Source organism: Mus musculus, chromosome 5, assembly GCF_000001635.26.
Source record: "Mus musculus strain C57BL/6J chromosome 5, GRCm38.p6 C57BL/6J".
Taxonomy (NCBI): domain Eukaryota; kingdom Metazoa; phylum Chordata; class Mammalia; order Rodentia; family Muridae; genus Mus; species Mus musculus.
The window spans coordinates 139,219,813-139,241,683 of record NC_000071.6 but is presented as its reverse complement, the minus strand read 5'-3'; the positions used below and the strand labels follow the sequence as shown (position 1 = coordinate 139,241,683).

The following is a 21,871-nucleotide window of genomic DNA, read 5'->3' as shown; positions in this document are numbered from 1 at the left end:
TGGAAGTTTATAAGCGCACAGGCATATGGGAAGCCCTGGAACAAAAGGCTTCACTCAGTGCAAAGCTAAGGAATGCTTCGCAGTGGTGGCAGCAGTCGTGCCTCATCTGGGGCAAGGTTAAGTACATCGTGTTCTCAGAACACTGGCACACACATTCCGTGTCTGTGGTGGAGGCTGAACCTGTCTGCTTACTTACCGCTTCTGTGATTCCTGAAATCCCTGCCTGATTCACGGCAGACACAATAGCCTCGGATGTCGGGGCCTGTCCTGTCACGGTGATGTGGTGTGTGATATTCTGCAGCAGTTTCAGCTCAAGGTCATGTAAGAGCACCTGCAGCTCATCCTTGCTCACGAACCGAGAAGAAAGCTTCTCTAATAGCCACTCGAGGGAACCGCCCTGCTGATCCTCAGAGAACATGAGCTGCACAGTCTCCTGGATGCGGGCCCCAGCCTGGTGAGGTGGAGGGAAGAATACACAGTGTGCAGGTGGCACTGCAGGAGCCAACTGTTCAACTCAGCTCCAGAAGGAACTGCAAGACACAGGGCACAATGCAGTACAACTGCCTCCTTCATAGTCAACTTAAGATTCTTCCCAAACCTCTGGGACCTTCTAAACAGACTAGGAATGAACTAGAGTGCTGCATGAACTAGAGGCTGATTGCACAGTGACCTACAGAAAGGAGATGTGTGCTCTGTGACCCCCACTGAGTCTACTCAGCAGCTCCCACCACCCAGCCTCACAGTGAGGCCTGGGCAGGCTGCCATCCTCGCTGTTCCTTATAAACAGCTTGAGATCTAGCCTGTTAGGAGGTCGAGTCCCTATGTACCACATACAAAATTCTTTTGCCTCCAACGAAACAATCACAGGGCAAAGCCCAGGAAATGCATCTTCTTACCACAAAGCTGGCAGGGCTCCATACCTTCAACCTTGTTCTCTGTCCCCTCAAACAGCCACATTAAGCACTTTTCCTCCCTCAGTCTCCTGGGACCACCTGATCCCTGCTCATCTCTATTCATTTCAAAAGACAATACCCAAGAGTGCATCTGTAACTGGACACAGCCTGCCAGCACCCAGGGAGGGTAGTGCACACAGGAGACAGATTCCTGTCCACACACCCTGTTATCCCAACCAAGCTCACCCGTTACCTGGTCTCTGAGCTCATTATCCAGACATGTTAATCTATGGTCTAAACATGGCTTGTGAGGATTCTGCCAATAAGGTGGCTCTTTACATTCTCAATAGACCTAGGATAATGGGCCTTGCAACATCTGTGGCATGTTGTGACATGGATGGGCAAGTGGCAAAGCATTCTGGGGGCCTACTGTGGACGGACAGACAGGAACATAGAGACACACACACTCTCTCTCTCATAATCCCTAACATGTCAGTTGTACTGTGTGATCAGGCAGAGTGAGCTCAGGTGTGACTGTGCTACGCTGCTGGGTTTGGGACAGTCAGGAGTCAATCAATGTGTGACTTGAGAATTTCTACAACATTCCAGTATAAATGGAGCAGTTTGGTCACAGAGCATTCGCCTGGCCTATTAAGACTCCAGGTTCATCTCCAGCATCACAATAATAAACAAACACTTTTTTTGAGGGGTGGAGAATGTGGTACATAGGGACTCAGCCTCCTAACAGGCTAGATCTCAAGCTGTTTATAAGAACAGCGAGGATGACAGCCTGCCCAGGCCTCACTGTGAGGCTGGGTGGTGGGAGCTGCTGAGTAGACTCAGTGGGGGTCACAGAGCACACATCTCCTTTCTGTAGGTCACTGTGCAATCAGCCTCTAGGTTCTAGACAGGGTTTCTATGTGTGTAGCCCTGGCTATCCTGTCCTAGAATTCACTCTGTAGACCAGGCTGGCCTGGAATTCACAGAACTTTGTCTGCTTCTGCCTTCAGAGTGCTGGGATTAAAGCTGTATGCCACTCCATTCCCACCTGCCCTTGTCACAGTCACAAACTTAAAATAAAAAAAAAAAAAGAGAGAAAAACTCAGAAGGTAAAGGTGCCTGCCTGACGTTAGACCACCTGAGTTTGGTTCTCAGGATCAACCTGGTGGAATGAGGGAATCAACTCCTCCAAATTATCCTCTGACCTCCACTTTCTTATCTATCCCCACACCCCACCCCAAGACAGGTTTCTCGGTGTAGCCCTGGCTGTCCTGGAATTCAACTCTGTAGACCAGCTCAAAGATCCACCTGCCTATGTCTCCCAGAGTGCTGGGATCAAAGGCGTGCACCTGGCACATTCTTACATTCTTGCGACTTACATGTGCTTGCACAGTCACACACACACACACACACACACACACACACACACACACACAAATATTTAAAATATAACTAAAAAAAAAGGTAGGGCTGGAGAGATGACTTGGTGAAGAGCTCTTCACTAAGGACTGGAACACAGACCCATCACCACATGACAATTGCCTATAACCCCGGCTCTGAGGGAAAAGAAATAAGACTAACTGCCAGGGCCTGCTGGTTTCCAGCCAGGACAAGATACTAGCCATGGCCTCAAGAACAGACCCTGCCTCCAAGGAAATGGGCTCTAAAAGATGGGAATTGACCGGTGATGGCTTCTTCTGACTTCTGTTCATGTCCCTCTATCTGTCTGCTCATGCAGATACACACATTTTAAAAAAAAAAAAGTTTTGAAGGCAGCCACAATGAATCACTCTGACACAGCCAGGTGAGCTTTTCTTTTCAAGGTAGCAGTCTCCTAACACCAGCACTCACCTGCTCACAGCTGGTCTTCAGATGCTGCCAGTCTGACAGCTGTGACTTCAACAGGTTCAGTTCCAGTTCTAGGTGCTGCACACGGTCAAGGAGGGGCTGCTCTTCATCCCTGCTGGAAGTCATCAACCGGGGAGGGAGACAGGGGTCAGGGCCCAGATGCACTCAGAGAAAGCCTCACCTCCAAACAAAGTAACATGTCTATGTCCTCAAAATTACCAACAGACCAGAAACAAGCTGATGTCTACCCGTAGCCTTGAGGCTGAATCTGCAGCTCTATGCTCTATGTCTATGGGGTGGACAGTGGGATGGAAGGTGATGTCAGGGTAAGAGTTCTGGCTGACTTTGGGGAGGGGCTGTGAGATGAACACTGTTTTGCCCAGCAGAAACAGTTCTCTCCATGTAAATGCTCTGCATCTACACATTCACACACTAAGTCAGTGTTAACTGAAGCCAGGTCTGGCAAGAACAAAGTGTACCACACTCCCTCCTGTCCCACACCATATGCAGAGAGCACCTTAGCCAGCAAAAGCTGCTACGCAGTCACATCCACCTCAGCAGCTACAAAGGCACACACAATCCCAGAGTGTACACAGAAGATACAATGCTAGGCATAAGGACCACCAGCACTAGGTACAGAAAGTGTGGTATAGAAAAAAGATGCATGGCTGCTGGGCACCAAGGCTGGGCTGGGCCTAAATGCACGTCTGTTCAGACACCGATGGAGCCAATGAAGTCGGGGACAGAGAATGGCTCCTGGCAGAGGGACTCCCCCAAGAACACAGGTGACTCCTCATGGCCAAGAAGGGACCTAGCTATGTACTGTCTAAAGAAAGTCCTAATTCCTTAGGGCCTCTGTCCCTTGCATGGGCCTGAGAGGATTCCCAGAAAGATACCCCAAGGCTGGTAACTTCAGGTGGCAAGTGATGATTTGAACCCTAATACCCAGTAAACAGTTAACAGCCTCCAAATGAGCAGAGTACCGTGGGAGACAAATCAGAGCTCCTTGAGGTCACCTACCTGCCTGCTTTCAGCTTGGTTTCTTCCAGCTCCTTCTGGATAGCCTGGGAAGTGGAGGATACTTTGTAAACAGTTACGCATTGAGTTCATAAATCATGCCCAAGTAACTTAATACCTCACATAATAAATGATGAGTCTCAGGCTTCTGGATGTTTGGGCAAAGGCATCAAGTATGTCTGGGCCTCCTTCTGACTCGGAGTCAGAGTGTTCAGGTCAAATGTGTTCTGGGTCCCGTGACGAGTTGAGGCAAAATTTCTTCCTGCTCAGTTCAACTTCCCTGACATCAACAATCAGGAAGGAGAAGCTGGTCCCCAAGAGACCATGGGCTAATCTACTTACTCTGACTCAGTAACTCATGCTTTAGTTCAGTTCAGTGAGCACACAAGCATCTGCCATGCCTAGCTAGGTCCTGTGCCTTAAACGTGCTAAAATCTACCAAGGGTCACATGGTTGGCACTGCAGACCTATAGCAATACCCAGTTTACCAGCACACAATAGTTAGCCTCTCCCACTCACGCTGATTTGATGCAAACCATGTTCTAAGCTTTTTGGTGGAGGTTGAGTGATATCATAGGGATTCTTGAGCAGGAGGTGACTGGATTTCAAAGCCAGCACAGCCACTTATGTTTGGTCAGGTTTGCAGTTAAGCAACAGAGTTGAAGTGCCCAGAAAACAAAACCATAAGACATCTCTTCCAGTTGTACAGATCAACAGCAAGACCCTCTGGCTACAGGCCTTTAAGAGTATTGGCTTCCAGTTGATCTTTATTTTAAAAACTGGTTTGAGCTGGTAAAAGGGCTCAGTGGGTGAAGGTACTTGTGCCAAGCTTGATGGTCTGAGTTCAGTGTTTTCTTGGAGGGCTCCAGTTATAAAGGCAGGTCCAAATACTTCAGGGCTGGGGAGAGGGTTGGGTGGATAAGGATCTAAGTTCAAAACCCCAGCATTCACGTAAAAAGCTGAGTGTGGCTGTATACATGCCAGTAACCCAATGCTCCAAGAAGTGGAGAAAGAAGGCACAGTAAAAGACCTTGTCTCAAAGAAAAAAAAGGCAGAGTAACAGGGCAGGATCCCCTCCTTGTTTGTCTCCATGTGTGCACTCCCATGCATGTGTACCCACCAAGTAAACACACACACACTCATAGACACAGACACACACAGACACACACCCCCCCCAAAACAATAAATACCTCAGATTTTTCTGTCAGTTTTCTAAGAACATCTTCCAAGTTGGAGAGACGCACTTCATGGTCATGGTGGAAAGTCATGAAGTCAGTCTGAGAATGAATACAGAACGAGTGGCTGAGAGTTCAGCATCGCGTATATGCCATTAGGGCAGGCCAGTAACTCTTACTGTAGTCACAGGGTGCTATAGCATCTTGAGGACCTAGCCATGCCCCTGTCTCTGGCTGGAGGTCTCAAACCTGAGAGAAACCATACTAGCAGCTTCCTCTATATAGGAAGTGGGCTTCCTGGTCTTCAGAGTTCTAAAGTAAACCCCCATGGATAAAGACCCAGGGCACAGTCATATCCCTCTACCATCTCTTACCCATACGAAATACATGGTTGTTCACACTCACTAGCAACATCCAAAAGCACCATTCATAGTAAGGCTCCATCATGTGATTAGGTCCCTGATTCAGAAGGTAGTCGACTAGGGACAGGATGATGGTGCCACGCTGTCACCCCTGAGGCAGGAGGATTTTCAGTTCTAACCCAACCTTTCTGGGTTCATTAAGGCCATAATCAACGAAAGCATCAAGTGAAATAGGTTTCTTTCCATGGGCACTTGCTTAGCATGAACAAGGCCCTGGATTAATTCTACCCCAGCACCACATCACAAGAAAAAAAAAAGATTTCTGTTACACTGTGGATAAGAAATGTCACCTTGTGTTGAAGGCTTGGTCCTCAGCCTGGTAGACCCAGTCACTAAGGTGACTAGGGGCTCCACCCTACCCACAGATCAGGCTACAGATGAACTCGTTACCCGCCGGGTGCTGACACCACTGGGTGGTGGTAGCAATGCTTAAAGGACTTTGATGGCAGTATTAAGGCACCAAAGATGTGCCCAAAGGGCAGATCTTGTCCTGGTCCCTCTCTGTTTCCTTGTGCCAGGAGGTATTTGCACTGGAGAGGCACCACATGGGCTGGGAGCAATGTGTGCAACAGGTCCAAAGGAGTTTCTGGGCCTTACCTTAGCATCAGGTGGTTCTATGGTGCCCATCTCCTGCAGGTGCTGTCCAACCACATTCTTGACCCACAGTGACAGCCCTTCCCTGCCGTCATCCACTTGGTCTACCCGTATCTGTAGTTTCTGAAGCAGGACTGTCAGCTCTGCAAGTCTCTCATCATGGTTGTGGCACTGCGCACTCAAAGAAGCTACCTTCTGCCCCATGTCACTCTCCTGAGGCCACTGGGAAGCCTTGTGATCAACCTGAGATGGAACCAGGAGGCTGAAGTCACAACCAGAGGGACCCTCTGGCACATGAGGGGCTGTGGTTCATTCTTTTTTTTTTTTTTTTAATTGGTTTTTCGAGATAAGGTTTCTCTGTATAGCCCTGGCTGTCCTGGAACTCACTCTGTAGACCAGGCTGGCCTCGAACTCAGAAATCTGCCTGCCTCTGCCTCCCAAGCGCTGGGATTAATAAAGGCGTGTGCCACCACGTCCGGCTTCTCTGGTTCATTCTTTCTACTCTCATGTTGTGTTCACACTCATAATCAAGTGGATTATATAATCGATGGAAAATATAATTCTGCATCTGAAAAGCTATAAAACTTGTGGTGTGTACATACACACACACACATATTTACTTATTTTATATGTGATATACATATATGTATATATGTACACATATTAATTTATTATTTTACATTTTTAGGGCTATGCATGGAGTACGCCTTTAATTCCAACACTTATGAGTCAGAGACAGGTATATAGATCTCTGTGAGTTCTAGTCCATCCTACAAAGTGAAAGTCTGCTCAAAAATACTTTTCCCCTAAGGCAGAATCTAAGATTGGCTGTTCAAAAGTGGCATGAAAAGCTTTAAAGAACACATGCTCATGGTATCACCAAGACCTCTCTTGCTGGTTACCTTTGGAGGTGGGCTCGGGGGAAGAGGGCCAGGTCTATGCATGCCCTTGGAATCGTCCACCCTCTGTGTTGGCTGCATGGCCGTCCAGTTCAGCACTGGTAGGAGTGAGAAGAAGTTTCCCTGGCCCCACAGGGAGACACCAGCACCTGGGGAGGAAAGATAGCTGTATGCAAATGTACACATGCCCCAATGTATTCAGATTTTTTGTTTCCACTGTGGGCATGTGCTGGTCTCTGAAGGTCACCATGCCATGTCTTACCTAGTAAAAGTAGGAGTGGGAGGAGCAAGACAAAAACCTTGCAAATATTTCGAAGGCACCTAAGAACAGAGAGGAAACCATTAACTTTGGAAAGACAGAGGTGGCATGCCATTCTGCCCACCTGTGCATACACTAACCCCCTGCTTGGCCACCTGAGAGGTGCTACCTTGTACCATAAGAAAAACACAGAGGGCCTGAGGCCCTGTCCTAGGGGTAGCACCCACCTTGGTGAGCTGGTACCCAGAGAACTGCTCTAGACTAGGGTGTGAGCATAGGATTTGACTGGGCCCTCCATCTGTATGCTTTTACATTCATCCAGAGTACTTAACGATGGTAGCTGCCTTTTCCACCTCCATTAATTTGAAAAACCAAAATAGGAAGGTTTGTTGTAAAACATGTAACAATATATTGATGCCGACACTGCAAATGTAAACCAAGCCATTATAGAGCTTCCTACAACTAATACAGAATAGCTGCTTACCACCCCATGCAAGCATAGGCTCCAATGCTGACATGGCACCCCGACCTTGACACAGGAGCCCCCAACACTGGCTAAGACCTTCACCCTCAGTTTCTTACCTGGTAAGAAGAAAGACATTCAGCCAAGAAATCAAAGTAACAAATTGGTACCAGCCGCTCCCTAGCCACCAGAAGGTTCCCGAGGCTGCCTTCCCTACAAGAGAGGAGAGCAAGGGGTCTCATGAAAGACGCTTTAGAAGCAGCACAGAGCCGGGTGTCTCTGGGAAGGAAGCCACAGGCAGGAGAAGAGTGAATGCCACCAGCTACACACAGGACGGACAGAGGGAAGCACCACTGCCATGCAGGTCAGGCTATGGATCATGCGGCCTGAGGTCCACACACCCCACACAAGATGCCACGGCCCCGAAGCAGACAGCAAGCATGTCACAGTGAGGACCTGGCAGGAAGCTCCAGCCTGCTCTAGTACATTGCTTATCGCTGCCCCGGACTCTGTGAGAGCGCTAACACAGAAGCCACATAACCACCTGGAGCAGAGACAGCCAGCCAGAGCACCGACCACACGGCCTCGGCCACAGACCACCCGGCAGCTCTAGTCCTTCGCAGTGCTTGAACCAAGAGGTCACCTGTGGCAGAGAAGACATAGCAGAGGGCACTGTGAAACAGATTGTAGGGGTCAGCACATCCTGACAGTAGAGTGAGCAAGGTTTCCAGTATACAAACTCCCTCTTGTACTAAGCCAGGAGGACACTCACATCTTCTTGAAAAAACCTTGCTGTCCTCACTTAGACTCAGGCTGGCTTTGAACTCAGGACACAGTCAAAGATAACAGTCTCCCAAGTGAAAGAGCCATCATACTTGACTCACCATAGTTTTTTTGTTGTTGTTTTGTTTTTTGGTAGGGAAGGGGGTTGTTGAGATTGGGACCCACTCTTTAGCTGTCCTGGAGCACACTAGATAGACCAGGATAGTCAAGAATTCACAAGAGATCCACTTGCCTCTACTTCTCAAGTTCCCAAGTACTGGGATTAAAGGCATGTGCCACCATGCCCAGCTTACCATCAATTGCTTAACAGAGAGGCAGGCAGGTACCTCTTCACTACATACTATCAGGGGGTCTAGGAGGTGTTCATGACCTTCTAGATGAGTGGTGCCTCAAATGTTCACAGTGGGAAGGTAGTAAGATACTGAAGTTGTTGGAGCAGTGGTGGTGCACACCTTTAATCCTAGCACTTGGGAGGCAGAGGCAGGCCGACCTCTGAGGAGGCCAACCTTGTTTACAGAGTAAGTTCCTGGATAGCCAGGACTACACAAAAAACTGCCTAAAAAAAACAAAACTTAAACCCACCTCCACTATCCCCCACCCCCCAAGTCCCAGTAGACTAAAGTTTTAGAGCTCCACTGGATAAGTATTAAAATGAATGGGCATTCAACACAGAGCAGAAAACCTACCACTTCCTCATGCTGGCCCCATTTAAGACAGTTTTATGTTGCCAGGTTAGCCTCTGACAATCTGCTACCTCAGCCATCTAAGCAACTGTATGTACATGCTATCAACCACATGGTTTTTTAAGTCTACTTTCTCCGTTTTCTCCAGTGATTGCTGGCAGACAGGGTTTCTCTGTGTAGCCCTGGCTGTCCTAGAACTTACTCTGTAGACCATGGTGGCCTTATACTCAGAGCTATCCACCTGCCTCTGCCTCCCAAGTGTTGGTATTAAAGGCATGTGGCTACCATAGCCTGGCTGCTGGCTGTCACTTAGTATCTGCATTTTAGCCCTCGTTACCGTTTCTATTTCAACACAACAGATAATAAGGGGTGTGGCTTTAAAAGGATTAAAAATGTTTTAATCTGTCTGGACAGATGGCTCAGCAGTTAAGAGCACTGACTGCTCTTTCTAGAGGTCCTAAGTTCAATTCCTAGCAACCACACGATGGCTCTCAACCATCTGTCATGGGATCTGATGCTCTCTTCTGGTGTCTGAAGACAGCAACAGTGTACTCATATACATAAAATAAATAACTAAAAAAGTCTTTAAAAAATCAAAACCAAACCAAACCAAACCAAAAAATGTTGACTTAGAGTTGTTCCCAAATAGTATCTGCTATAGTTGTAGGCAGGGCTGCAAAACACACTCTATGGGTACTTCCTGGGGCTGGGAAGTCACTGTAAGAGCACTTGTCTGGTTGGAGAGATGGTTCAGCGGTTAAGAGCACTGACTCCTCTTCCAAAGGTCCTGAGTTCAATTCCCAGAAACTACATGGTGGCTCACACCTATCTCTAATGGAACCTGATGTCCTCTTCTGGTATATCTGAAGACAGCTACATTGTACTTAAATATATTAAATAATTTTTTTTTTTAAAAGAGCACTTGCCAACACAAGTATCAGTGAACCCATACTAAATAAATTTACAAAGTGCTCCAAAGGGATTCTGTATAGTCTATGCTGGCCTTGAGTGCATATAGTCCTCTTGCCTTGGTCCCTAGAGTGCTGGGATCCCAGGCTTGTGCCAACATGCCCAGCTGGTTCTCTGTACTCTAAACCACAGCTGCTGAGTTTTGGTTTTGCTTTAAATTTATTTTATGCACATGACTATACTCTCACTATCTTCAGACACACCAGAAGAGGGCACCAGATCCCATTGCAGCTGGCTGTGAGCCACCACGTGGTGCTGGGACTTGAACTCAGGACCTCTGGAAGAGCAGTCAGTGCTCTTAACTGCTAAGCCATCTCTCCAGCCCCACAGCTGTTTTTTTACTGTCACCTCCTATAGTGCTTTCTGACACTGGCAGTGTAAATAAACCAAACACAGCAGCGCTTTCAACAAGAACAAATAGAACAAGGTACAAGATATAACCTGTATAGATGCAGAGGCGCCCCATGGCCCCGGCCACCCTGTGTGGCTGGGGCAGTTGCGAGTGGGTGGCTGTGTGTATCTCAAGGTGCTTCTTCCCCTTACAGTCATCGCCTGTGGTGTGGTGACAAGGAGTGGAGTGACAGGTTAACATGCAAACCTCAATCAGAATACTGCACAGAAGGTTCGAAAACCTAGGAAACTATCCCCTAAATCACAGCAGGCACAGTCTGGGGATGACTCACTGCCAGTACTGAGAGCTGGCGGCAGCCAGACCAGCCATGCCAGTGAAGCCATAAGCTAGGGTGGGCTGTTCATTCTGCATGGCTGGAGGCCCAGTATTACAATGGGGCTGGGGTCCTCCAAGACCAGCACCATCTTGAAAGAGGAAGCTGTACTCACACAGGGACTCCCCGTCCACTCTGGAAAGTTCTCCGGCAGTCATCCTCCCACAGTGACCGAGATGGGCTGCAACACATGCAGAAGGGGCTTAGGAAGCTCACAGTCAGCTTGAGGGCCAGATGCCCTATAAAGCCAGTGTGACCAGAGACCATGCCTCAGGAGTGTCAGAGATGCTGATGGCTCTCACCACACAGGTGACCACAGGCAGCAGGAAACCCGGAAAGCTGCAGGCTGTGAATACGCATTAGCAACCACAGGGGAAGACAGGCTTCCCTAAAAGTTCTCTCAGGTGGGATTCTAAATGTCATGCAAATGAACTGGTTTTGCTTAACAGTAATAAGCAAAAGTCAAAGTTGAGTTCATTAACTTTCTTTACTTTATTTAACTATGTTTTTAATTATATGTACATTCATGCAGGTACACCCGAAGGCCAGAAGAGGGTCTCAGATCCTGATACTGGAATTACAGGTGGGTATACACCTCCAATGTGGGTGTGGAGACCCAAACTCAGGTTCTCCACAGGAGCAACAAGTGTTCTTAACTGCTGAGCCAGCCCTCTAGCCCCCATCCCTACTTTTTTTAAAAACTTAAAGCCATTAGAATCTGAAGGAGAGAAACAACTTCACAAAGTTGTCCTCTGAACTCCATGAGTATTTATGCATACAATAATAAAATTCTAAAGCCTAAATCCTGACCCATTTTCAGGAAGCTGAACTGTACACAGTCCACATCAACACTTGACAAGCTCCCACAGGAAGAAGAGCCACAGAAACCAGCTGAGAGAGCAGCATGGAGCCCGCAGAAGATGAAGAAGAGCCTCAGAAGAAGCAGGGCTTTCTCCACCTTGAAAGCATGATTCAGTGGAGAAAGGAGAAAAAAAAAATATTTAAATACCTTCTGACTCATGGCTCTTTGTCTCATAGCTCTGTGATTCATAAGCTCTGGATTCATAGCCTTTCAATTTGTAAGTTTCAAAATTGAGCTTCATTAAAACCACTTGGAAAAGTTGAACTATAAATGATGCAAAGGATGAGGAGGTGGACTTGGCCAGCCACAGAGTCCTATCCAGGTAAAAGGACACTCCGCCTAGTAGAAAACCATGAACATGCGTCATTTCTTCTCATAGACTTGTTTACCCAATGAACCAGATGGCCAAACTTTTAAGAAAAGCCAAGTTGCAAAGCATTTTAAAACTGGACACTTGGGAAGAGACCACCTGAGAACATCCACCAGAGAGCCAGCTGGAGACAGAGAGGAAGCACTGTGGTGGCCTCTCCTTAACTGAGATCTCAGGCACAGCAGCTGAGCACTTCCAGTCCGACCCAGTGAGGACGCTGAGCCATGGAGGCACACACTGACAGCTCCCTGGATCCTGCCCTGCTGGGCTCCAGAAGGCTTTCTGTGAACCTAGTATGTGGAGGGAAATGCTGTAAACCATGTCTTCAAAACTGATCTTGGTTGCTGGGCGGTGGTGATGCACGCCTTTAATCCCAGCACTCAAGAGGCAGAGGCAGGCGAATTTCTGAGTTTGAGGCCAGCATGGTCTACAGAGTGAGTTCCAGAACAGCCAGGATTATACAGAGAAAGCCTATCTCAAAAACAAACAAACAAACAAACAAACAAACAAACAACCCTGTTCTTGGGAAATGGCTTTTTCACAGAGTATGGAGCACATTGGGAACAGTGGTGGCTGGCCATCCCTTTGGCATCTGAGGGGCATTGGAGACCTACGGACCACGAAGTACTACTTCCACTTTCTCCCAAGGCCAGATATGCTCAGTTTGTTCAAAAGTTGAGTAAAAGACCATCATGAATCAGTGAGTCTGAGTGGTGTGATTTGAAAGAAAATACTACAACTTTAAAATTTCAAAGAGTGCTGGAGAAACAGCTCAGCAGGAAGGAGCCCTTCCAGAGGACCCAGATCAGCTTATAGCCACCCATAATTCCAGTCCCAGGAGATTCAACCTTTTTTGACCTCTGCAGGGCACTGCTCACACATGGTACACAAACACATATACATGTAAAGTATAGTACAGGCAAAACACCTATACATGTAAAGTAATAATAAATTTTATTATGATTAATCTTAGTTTTTTTTTCCCCAAAAGAATAGTGAAAGAGCTATTTTCCAGTCTGAACACTGTACTGCAAAATCACAAAGCTGGGCAGTTAGCCTAACGTCAAGAGGCTCCCACGGCCACCTGTGCACATGCCCTCCCAGGCTGGAGGGATGCTAGAGACATGCTTGGTGGCTTCCTAGATAATCAGACACTCACCACACTGCTGAGATGTGAGCAAGAAAAAAAAGTTGAGTTGGCAAGGATAGGAGGGTGCCAAGGCTGGAGCCATGTGGCAGAGCATGTGTTTGGCATGTCCAAGGCCTTGGGCTCGATCCCCAGGACCAAAAAGTAAAAGAAGGGAAGGAACCCTTATCTGCTGCAGGGAGAGCAAGGTAGGCCAGCCTTTATCAAAGGCAGCTAGAAGAATATTTTTTTTTCTAAGATTTATTTATTTATTATATCCAAGTACACTGTAGCTGTCTTCAGACACACCAGAAGAGGGCGTCAGATTTCATTACGGATGGTTGTGAGCCACCATGTGGTCGCTGGGATTTGATCTCAGGACCTTCAGAAGAGCAGTCAGTGTTCTTAACCACTGAGCCGTCTCTCCAGCCCTAGAAGGAGAGTATCCTGAAACAGCACACTCAGCACAGGCACCAAAACCATCCCAATTAGCACACAAACTCTTAAAGCTGCACTCAGTGTACAGGCTGTACCGTGGGGCCACACAGTGGTCTTTCTGTTTGTTACAAGTTTCATCTTGCTAAGTAGAAGCAGAAGCTGCTGGAGGGCTGAACTATGAAGCCTACACCAGTACCGCCTGCCACTGACTGGGACAGTACAGCACTGTCCAGGGCAGTGTGGTGACAAGGATACCTGTTCGCCCAACCCTTGCCCTGTCAGCTGTGCTCAGCTGTGCAAAGGAAGCTGCTAGGACCATCTGAGGTGAGCCCTGACTCAGTGAGAGCTGAGTGATGCAAGGTCAGGGGGAGGCACCAAGTTCACTGTGGCTCTCACACTCACATATAAGGAGGAAAAGCAGTGTCACTTGGTCCAGTCACCTGTCTCTTCCCTTTCTATGATTCTCCCTTTGTGACATTAATGTTAAAGTGCTGGCAAAGCCTTGAACACAAGAACAGGCCTGTAGTAACAGAATAAACTAGACATGAGCAATAAGGACTGAATTTTCAGTGCTGCTCCTGGTCTTCCTGTGACACTCCTGGGTGAGGAAGGCCCAGCACCACGCCTGGAACACAGAAAGGTCTATCAATGTTTAGGAGAAAGTTCAAGCAGTCCAAATCAACCTGCCTGCTCAGCCACTTGTGATAACCTCTGTACCAGGTAGAAAGGTCAAGACGCTGGCACCCACCTCTATCGTGTCCAATGATCTGATGCCACCACCCAGATGCCAGGCTCCGAGTTGCCCTCCCAGAGCACCTGTCTCATAGCATCACACCAGAGCTCTCACTCTCAGCAGCATTAACTTCTGGTGTTCTAGCTACTTGAGTATCTGGGATGTACTGGGTGACACAGAGAAGCTCCCCAGTAAGAAGCCACAGAAGTAGGAACTTTCTTTTATTCATGTCAAGCCCAAATTTACCAAATCTGAACTACTTCCAGGCACAAAAAAACTAACCACAGAACCACAAACTGGGAAGCGACAAGTAGGACAGAGTTAATGTGAGCCTATTCAACGCTGTGAGAATACTGAGTTCAACTCTGTAAGGCAAACAGTGCAAGACACCAAGGCCTGTGCTGGGGATGGAATGCAGAGCTTGGCACATAGGAGGTAAACACCATACTGTGAGCCACATCCTTGGCCCATAGTCAGATTTACGAGAAAAGAATGAGCTGGGCCGGCCTTTTTACTAACTACAGAAGCAGAAGACTTACGTGGTTTGAGAGTCCTGTCTCTGGAGTACACCCTGGAGGTGGTCCCGTGGATGGCAGAGTGGGCTGTGAGTGCGTCAGTGCGCGCTGAGAGCATCCTGCAGTCACGGCAAGTGTATCCATTGCTGCTCGCCACCTCTGCTGCCAGTTCACCATTTCCCTGAGTGGCAGCTTTATTTCCACCTGAGGTTTTCAAAGGGGTAATGAAAGCTACTGATCACTATCTACCGATTACGTAGCAATGGCTTCTATTTAAAAAGTGTACAAAGTACCAAAGTAATTACCTTTAAGGTCACCATCATCATCGAGACCTGAAACATACACACACACACATTACACTGTGAAATACAACCAACCCCACCACAACTGTACCCGGTGATAGGCCAGTGCTATGCTGTGGCACTGTTGTGGTCTATTTCCAAGATGCTCGGTACACCTGTCACCCAAAGGCAGTGGCATGGAGAGCTGTGCACTCCAGCACATTCTGGCCCACAAGGACAGACAAGGGGGAAGATCTAGCTAGCTTTATGGAAACTCTAGGGTTTTTTTTTCCTTAGTTTTTTGAGACAGGGTTTCTCTGTGTAGCCCTAGCTGTCCTGGAGCTCACTCTGTAGACCAGGGAGGCTTTGAACTCAAAGAGCTCTTCCTGTCTCTGCCTCCTGAGAGCTAGGATTATAGGTGTGCACCATTGTCCAATGCTTCTGGACTTCTAACTTACAGCATGTCTGGTCCTGGGTCCAAGACAGGCTCCCTGACTGAGCAAAGCAGAGGCATCCCGAAGTGAAGCACTTCCAACTCCCCCAGTAGAGCAAGGAGAACATAAGCTGAACTTAGCAGGCAGCCCTGTGAGTCAGCGGAGGAGCTGTGTGTCTGTGTGCACAGCTTTGGTAACATGGCACAGGTCACCTTGAGGGTTCAGATGTCTCTATAGCTGAGCTCGGGCATAGCCTTTTGCCTTCCAACATTGATTGCTTTACAGCAAGTCCTTTGTTTTTTGAGAAAGGGTTTTCTGGGGCTCAGGCTGGCCTTGAACTCACTATGTAGCTTAGGATTGGCTTGAACTTCTGATTCTCCTGCCTCCACATCCGGGGTGTTTGGATTATAGGAATACACAGCCATGACCAACTTATACTAAGTATTTTCTAATGACTCACGTTTGACTTCACTGTCTAGTTGCCTAGTGTTTTCTAGAACATACCAGGATTTTATAACAAATTTAAGTGTGCCATATTAAGAATGGCTGTAAGACTGCTGCCTGCTTATTTATTTAATCAGCCATGTTTCAGAGAGCAGTACTACCAGCTCACCTAAGCCACTGAGGCGGCAGATGAAGGCAGCATCCACATCTCCCTGGAGACCCTGACCTCACTGGCTCCCTCCCAGAACAAATGCAGACACGGCCACACTGGGGATGAGGGTGTCTGCGTCTCTAGTGACTAACCCCAGAAGTGGTCCACTTTGGTCTGCTCACGAATCAGGGACTCATCTAGCACAGGGTGCCGCAGCACCGTGGCACTCCGCAGGCTGCAAGAGCTGTCATGGCTTGTGCTCGAGGACAAGCCCTTCCCTGACAGGTGGTTGATACTAAAAGCTGGCTTGCTTGCACTTCTTCTCTGTTTGACTGTCCTACAAAGAAGAAACACATTTTTAGACTTTGCTTAGAAAATACAGAATCATTAGATTTTTACTAACATAAAATTTGTGCCAGGGAACATACACAACGTTTTAGGACAAGTCATTTTCTTATGCTGTGTCTGGTACAATCTAAACATTCATTGATCTAAAAAAGGAATTTTTTTAAAGCTGGAGTCATTCTAAAAAACGACTAAGAACTTGTTCTAAAACTATAAACACAAAATAATTTCAGACTATTCTGGGCCTGACAACCCAACATTGGCTCAAACTTGAAATAACCTGAAAATAAAAAATGACTTAGGAGTTAAACAAATGCTGGAGCTCACACATTTAAGCATACCACCTCCTTTTCTGATCAAGGAAGAGCAAGCAACCAACAGCCCTGCTGCTGTCTGCATCTGCTGTCAGCAGGCACAGCAAAGGTGATGGTTAACCGAAGGAACTTCTGCCTTTACTCTCATCACACAACAGAGCAGCCCAAAAGCAGATGGCAGCTGCATGTGGTGGCACTTGTCTTTAACCCCAGCCATCAGGAGACAGAGGTAACCAGATCTCTGTGAGTTCTGGCCAGCCCTGGTTATGGTAAGATACTGTCTCACAGCAAACAAACAAACAACAAAAAAAATCCAAATGTCCTCTAAGTATCTTGCATCAAGTGACTTGAGTAGGTATACATAGGACAAAGGCATCCAAGCCAACCTCCTCCAGGAAACTGGTGTGATGAAGGCCAGTACTAATATATACCATAGTCATTGTTCTGGTCTCTTGTCTAAGGGACTGTAGCTTCGGGACACCTCCACACCTCTGGGTGGCCTGACAGCAAGCTGTGCTTAGGAGTCAGCTACTACAACTCAATAGCCTGACATTTTACCTTACAGCCTGCAGGTCTCAGGCTGGGGCACACTACCCACAGGGCCCCAGGTAGTGTGAACAAAGTGCCAGCAATCTCCAAGGTAATGCAATTTTCATGTGAGCAAAATAAACTAAATTAATAAATAAACTATTCAGTCTCAAAAGGTACAGATAGTGAGAACTTTTACCGTCAGCTACAGTGAAGACAAGGCATGAAAGGAATAGAGACAAAATGTACTGGCCATCCAACTGTACGTGCATAGGTACCCAGCTCCCACATGTCACAGACAGGCTTGCGTTGGCTATGACAGATCAGCAGCACAGACCCAGTAAGGCTCCACTCCTCTCCATTTGGTAGGCACTGAAGCTCAGCTCATGCCAGGATGACTATGACCATGAGAAGTGCATCTGTATTGCCATCTCACACACATCACCATCAGCTCCACTATGCAGGTAGACAGCAAATACTTGGAGTACTCCAGAACTAATTCAGTCAGTTCACAGGGCAGATCTGCACATGTGTGCACAAACAATTCCAGGGGAAGAGCTTGACCTGACAATCTGAAAAGCCAGAGGTGGGGGTGACAGCTGTGAAGACAAGCCACATAATACTCACCTGGTTTCTCTCCCCTTGGCGGGGGTGGCCCTGCTGGTGCTAATGTGCGAATCAATAGCCTGGCTGTCCCCACTGCTGTACGAAGCTGTTGTGACCAGACGCAAGCTGCGGCGGGACATCCTTGGAGAGTCAAATACAGGTTCCAACTTGTGCTCAGTTTCAAAATCCAGAGCATCCGACGAGTAACTAGAACTGGAAGAAGACATGGCTAGAGGAAGCACGGGCGGCCAGCCAGGTAAGGAGTCACAACAGTCCTTAGTTATAGCTTCACTGCACTGCAAGGACAGGTATCAGTCAGGTAAGCAGCTGCGCATGCGCCTTTGCCAACCTCCTTCACCTGCAGACCCAGACTGGCAGGCCTGGAACTTTGGCTGAGAACAGTTGTTTGAGGCAGGCCAAGACTGTTAGAATGGGAATGGTGTCTGTGTATCATGATAAAATCAGAACACCCTTATAAGCAGACACCAGGCCCAATGGAGCAACTAACAAGACAGTGACACTGCAGAGACTAAAAGTGAATTTAGTAGTATGTTCTTGAGAAGAAAATGGAAAGCCCTAGAGCACACATTTTATAAACTGAAGCTAGATTAAGAGAAAACCCGAGTCATGGAAAAGCCTGTTACGTCCAATGCCTCCCTGGCAGTTGTCAGCTCAGTGCAGTGGACAGAATGTATTTTCACTCTGAGTGATACCCAGTTTGTTTAGGCCAGAAGAAGGCAGCTGGCTGCCCACTCAGGTACTCTTGGGTTAAGACTATGCTACCCCCATCAGCAGCACCCATCTTCATCAAGACACAAGGAACCTAGTACCACTGGAGAAAAAGCTGCAGTGATGAGGGTGACGACCGATAAGCATGAGGCAGCTAGGGGGAAGAGGCAAAGAGTGCTGTCGGTTGGACACCTCATGAGAACAAAGTAGGTGAGGGAACAGCAGACACCTTGGGGAACACTCCTTTATGGGCAACCTTAGCAGCCATGAGGTTAGAGGCTTTCAAGCCATAATTATGTCCTGTTAACACAAGGGCTCTGGAGCCTTGAGGGTCTGGGTGATGTAAGACCTTACAGATGGAATACCAAGCCAGCCTGGTAAGCACCACTAGTCTGACTACTCAGAAGGCGATGCAATTGGCGTCAGCAGGCATGGACTTTAGGATACTCTGGTGTACCAGATTAACGGCCAAGACAGGATGAGATAGGAGCTGACAGCATGTGTTCAATGAGAACACTAGCTAGCTAGTTTCAGTGAACCCTAAAATCAGACAACTTCCTTCTAGCAAAGTACTGTATATAATTATGGCTTTAGTTTACAAAGATGATATTTTACATCAGAATTAATCTTGCAGATATAGACCAGAACTGTGATAGTTTGGATAAGAATGGCTTGCATAGTCTCATATACAATGCTTAGTCCCCATGGAGTAGAACTATTTGAGAAGGATTAGGAGGAATGGCTTTGTTGATGGAATAATCCCCTGAAATTGTACACAAGTCTCTGATTAAATGTTTTTGTTTTTAAGAGTTGCTTTGGTCATTGTGTCTCTTTACAGCAACAGAACAGTGACTAAGGTTCCCCTTCCTCAACACACATTCACCCTCAGATTCTAGCTGCTAGGTAAGGGAGCCTCACAGCTCAGGGAGTGTTTGATCCTGTAGTATGGTAGGAAGAGCAAAGGCTGTCTGCTGCTATTCTGTATGCAAAGGACCAGACTGTCCTGCAAGAGACACATGGAAGGCTAAGAGAAAACAGAAACTGTTCCACTCACACTGCTTACTATGGGCTGGATATGAAATGACGCCACAGGGTATGTGGATAAAGGCTTCATCTCTAGCTGCAGGAGCTGATCTGAAGCATTCTGGAAACAATAGGTAGGGCCTGAGACTGTGCCTTTCAAAGTTATGCTTGGTCTCCAATTATTTCCATGTTCTCTGTCCTGGTTCATCAATGAGGTAAGCAACTCAGCTCGATTATACATCCCATGGTCCAGAATCAACAGCCAAGGACCACAGCCTGAGACCCGCAAAACTGTGAGTCCAATTACACCTTCCCCAAAGGCTTCTGACCCGTATTTTTCCACTGATGAGAAGGTTGACACACTGTGAAAGAAACTCACATAAGTCTCTACATAACACATAAGCTCAGAAGTATCTAGAAGGTTCTCACACGTTCTCTGTGTGCTGGGCAATGAAGAATTCGAAATCTTGATAGCACAGCAGCGTCTGGGACAGAGATACAAAAGGAAAGGGAAGAAAGAGGGGACCAGCTCCCCTACTGACCTCCAAATGAAGAACCGGACTTGACAGTTTCCAGGTCTCTACTGTTTATCTGCTGTATCCCCAGTTCTGTAGGGACTGTAGTTTAGTGTGTCACCAGCTACCCAGGTTGTCCAGGCTATAACCTATTACCCCTAAGCATGGTTTCCATTCATAAGGACACCTAGAGCCGGATGCAGGAGGGACCCTGCATCCCACTCCAGGCAGCATAAACCCCTGAATCCTGAAGCATTTTTAGTAGCTGTGTTTACAGGCTCCATCCAGGACAGGAAGAACAAAGTGGCAGATGAAGACACAGACGCTAGTTATAAGTCTCAAAGACTATCCTGAGAAAAAAAGTAACAGCTCTTATAGACCCACTCTCCAAGAACTTAGTTATTAGAAAAAAAATTAAATTTTACATTGAGCAGGGGTGGGGCTGGCAGAATTTTATGTGCAGGTCAGAGGACAACTTTGAACAACAATTCTCTCTTCCCATCATTTGTTTCCCAGGGATAGGAGTCAATTCATTGGACTTGGTAGTTATATGTGATTTAACCCATTAAGCCTGTGGAATCCATAGACCCTCGAATTCACTTTGTAGCCTAGGCAAGTCTCTAACCTACTGTCTCTGCTCTATTGAGTGGCAGCTGCTGTCACAGACACACACACATATACACACATAGAGTTCCTCAAAGAGGGAAGCCTGACACACACCCTTCCTTCCTTCCTTCCTGCCGTAGCAACTAGCGTCCTGAAGCCATGTCCTGTGCCCTATACTGGGTCCCTCCCAGCCTCCAGGGACCCTTTCTTATTAGTCACTTCTTTCAATCTCCACACCTTAGGTTCTCCTGTGGGTCCTACCACAGCATCCAGACTCATATCAGGGCCCTGACGTGAAAAGTAACAAATATACTTAGCCACATGGTGCCCCAGTCCAGCAGAGCAGCTCACCCCCGAGGCCCTGGCTTCAAGCAGCTGACTCAGTGTTCAGTCCCACCACTGGGCTTTCTATGTATTTGGCCTGCTACAGCCTCCTGGCTCCTAGGCACACTGAGGCTGGCTAACTGCAGTCACCTCACCCCCTGTAGGCAGCCTCCCTCCCTCCCTCCTCCCAGAGAGAAAGTAGGACTGTCTACAGAGCATACAGTTCAAGACCAGAGGGCTTCTGGGAGAGGTTTCCTCTCTGAGGGAGGCAAAGGCAGCTGCTGTGACCCTTGTGAGCAGCTGACTGGGCTGACAACAGGTGGGTCCAAGAACAACACAAGCCACCTCAATCCTCCAAGAGGAGCCTCGAGTCTTCTCTAGACAATGACACAAGACTCTATCATAGCACTGGGCATGGAGCCATGCCAGGCTAGCAACACATAACTGAACTTCAGCACAGCCTCGTAAGATCCTCTCAACAAATAAAGTCAGCAGCTGCAGAGATAAATCCGTTAGTAAAGTGCTTGGAATACAAGCGGCAGTTTAATCCCCAGCACCCACAAAAAGTAAGAATGGGTAGCCTGTGAGTGTAACCCCAGTACCAGGCAGATCCCTACCAGCCAGCCTACCTCAGTCAATGAGTCTCAGGTTAGGATCCTGTCTCAAAAATAAGGTAGAGCCAGGCATGATGGCGCACACCTTTAATCCCAGCACTTGGGAGGCAGAGGCAGGCAGATTTCTGAGTTCGAGGCCAGCTTGGTTTACAAAGTGAGTTCCAGGACAGCCAGGGCTACTCT

General features: G+C 47.6%; 1 protein-coding gene across 28 annotated transcripts in view; it reads right to left on the bottom strand.

The window, feature by feature from the left end:
• Sun1 (Sad1 and UNC84 domain containing 1) overlaps positions 1-21,871 on the bottom strand; it is a 49,276-nt gene that overhangs the window by 8,156 nt on the left and 19,249 nt on the right. For 6 of the 28 annotated variants that reach the window (XM_017321156.2, XM_017321160.2, XM_017321159.1 and 3 more), the window contains 16 exons: positions 17,899-18,090; positions 16,237-16,421; positions 15,080-15,106; positions 14,799-15,005; positions 11,740-11,931; positions 10,846-10,911; positions 10,447-10,557; positions 8,115-8,213; positions 7,690-7,783; positions 7,111-7,169; positions 6,852-6,997; positions 5,953-6,192; positions 4,949-5,035; positions 3,762-3,805; positions 2,745-2,856; positions 197-451 (listed from right to left, as the gene is read on the bottom strand). In XM_017321156.2, the coding sequence (XP_017176645.1) occupies positions 197-451; positions 2,745-2,856; positions 3,762-3,805; positions 4,949-5,035; positions 5,953-6,192; positions 6,852-6,997; positions 7,111-7,169; positions 7,690-7,783; positions 8,115-8,213; positions 10,447-10,557; positions 10,846-10,911; positions 11,740-11,931; positions 14,799-15,005; positions 15,080-15,106; positions 16,237-16,421; positions 17,899-18,090 (2,116 nt within the window). The remainder of the gene's footprint in view (positions 1-196; positions 452-2,744; positions 2,857-3,761; positions 3,806-4,948; positions 5,036-5,952; positions 6,193-6,851; positions 6,998-7,110; positions 7,170-7,689; positions 7,784-8,114; positions 8,214-10,446; positions 10,558-10,845; positions 10,912-11,739; positions 11,932-14,798; positions 15,006-15,079; positions 15,107-16,236; positions 16,422-17,898; positions 18,091-21,871) is intronic. The other 22 variants (XM_006504767.3, NM_001256118.1, XM_030254895.1 and 19 more) reach the window with 20 other exon arrangements.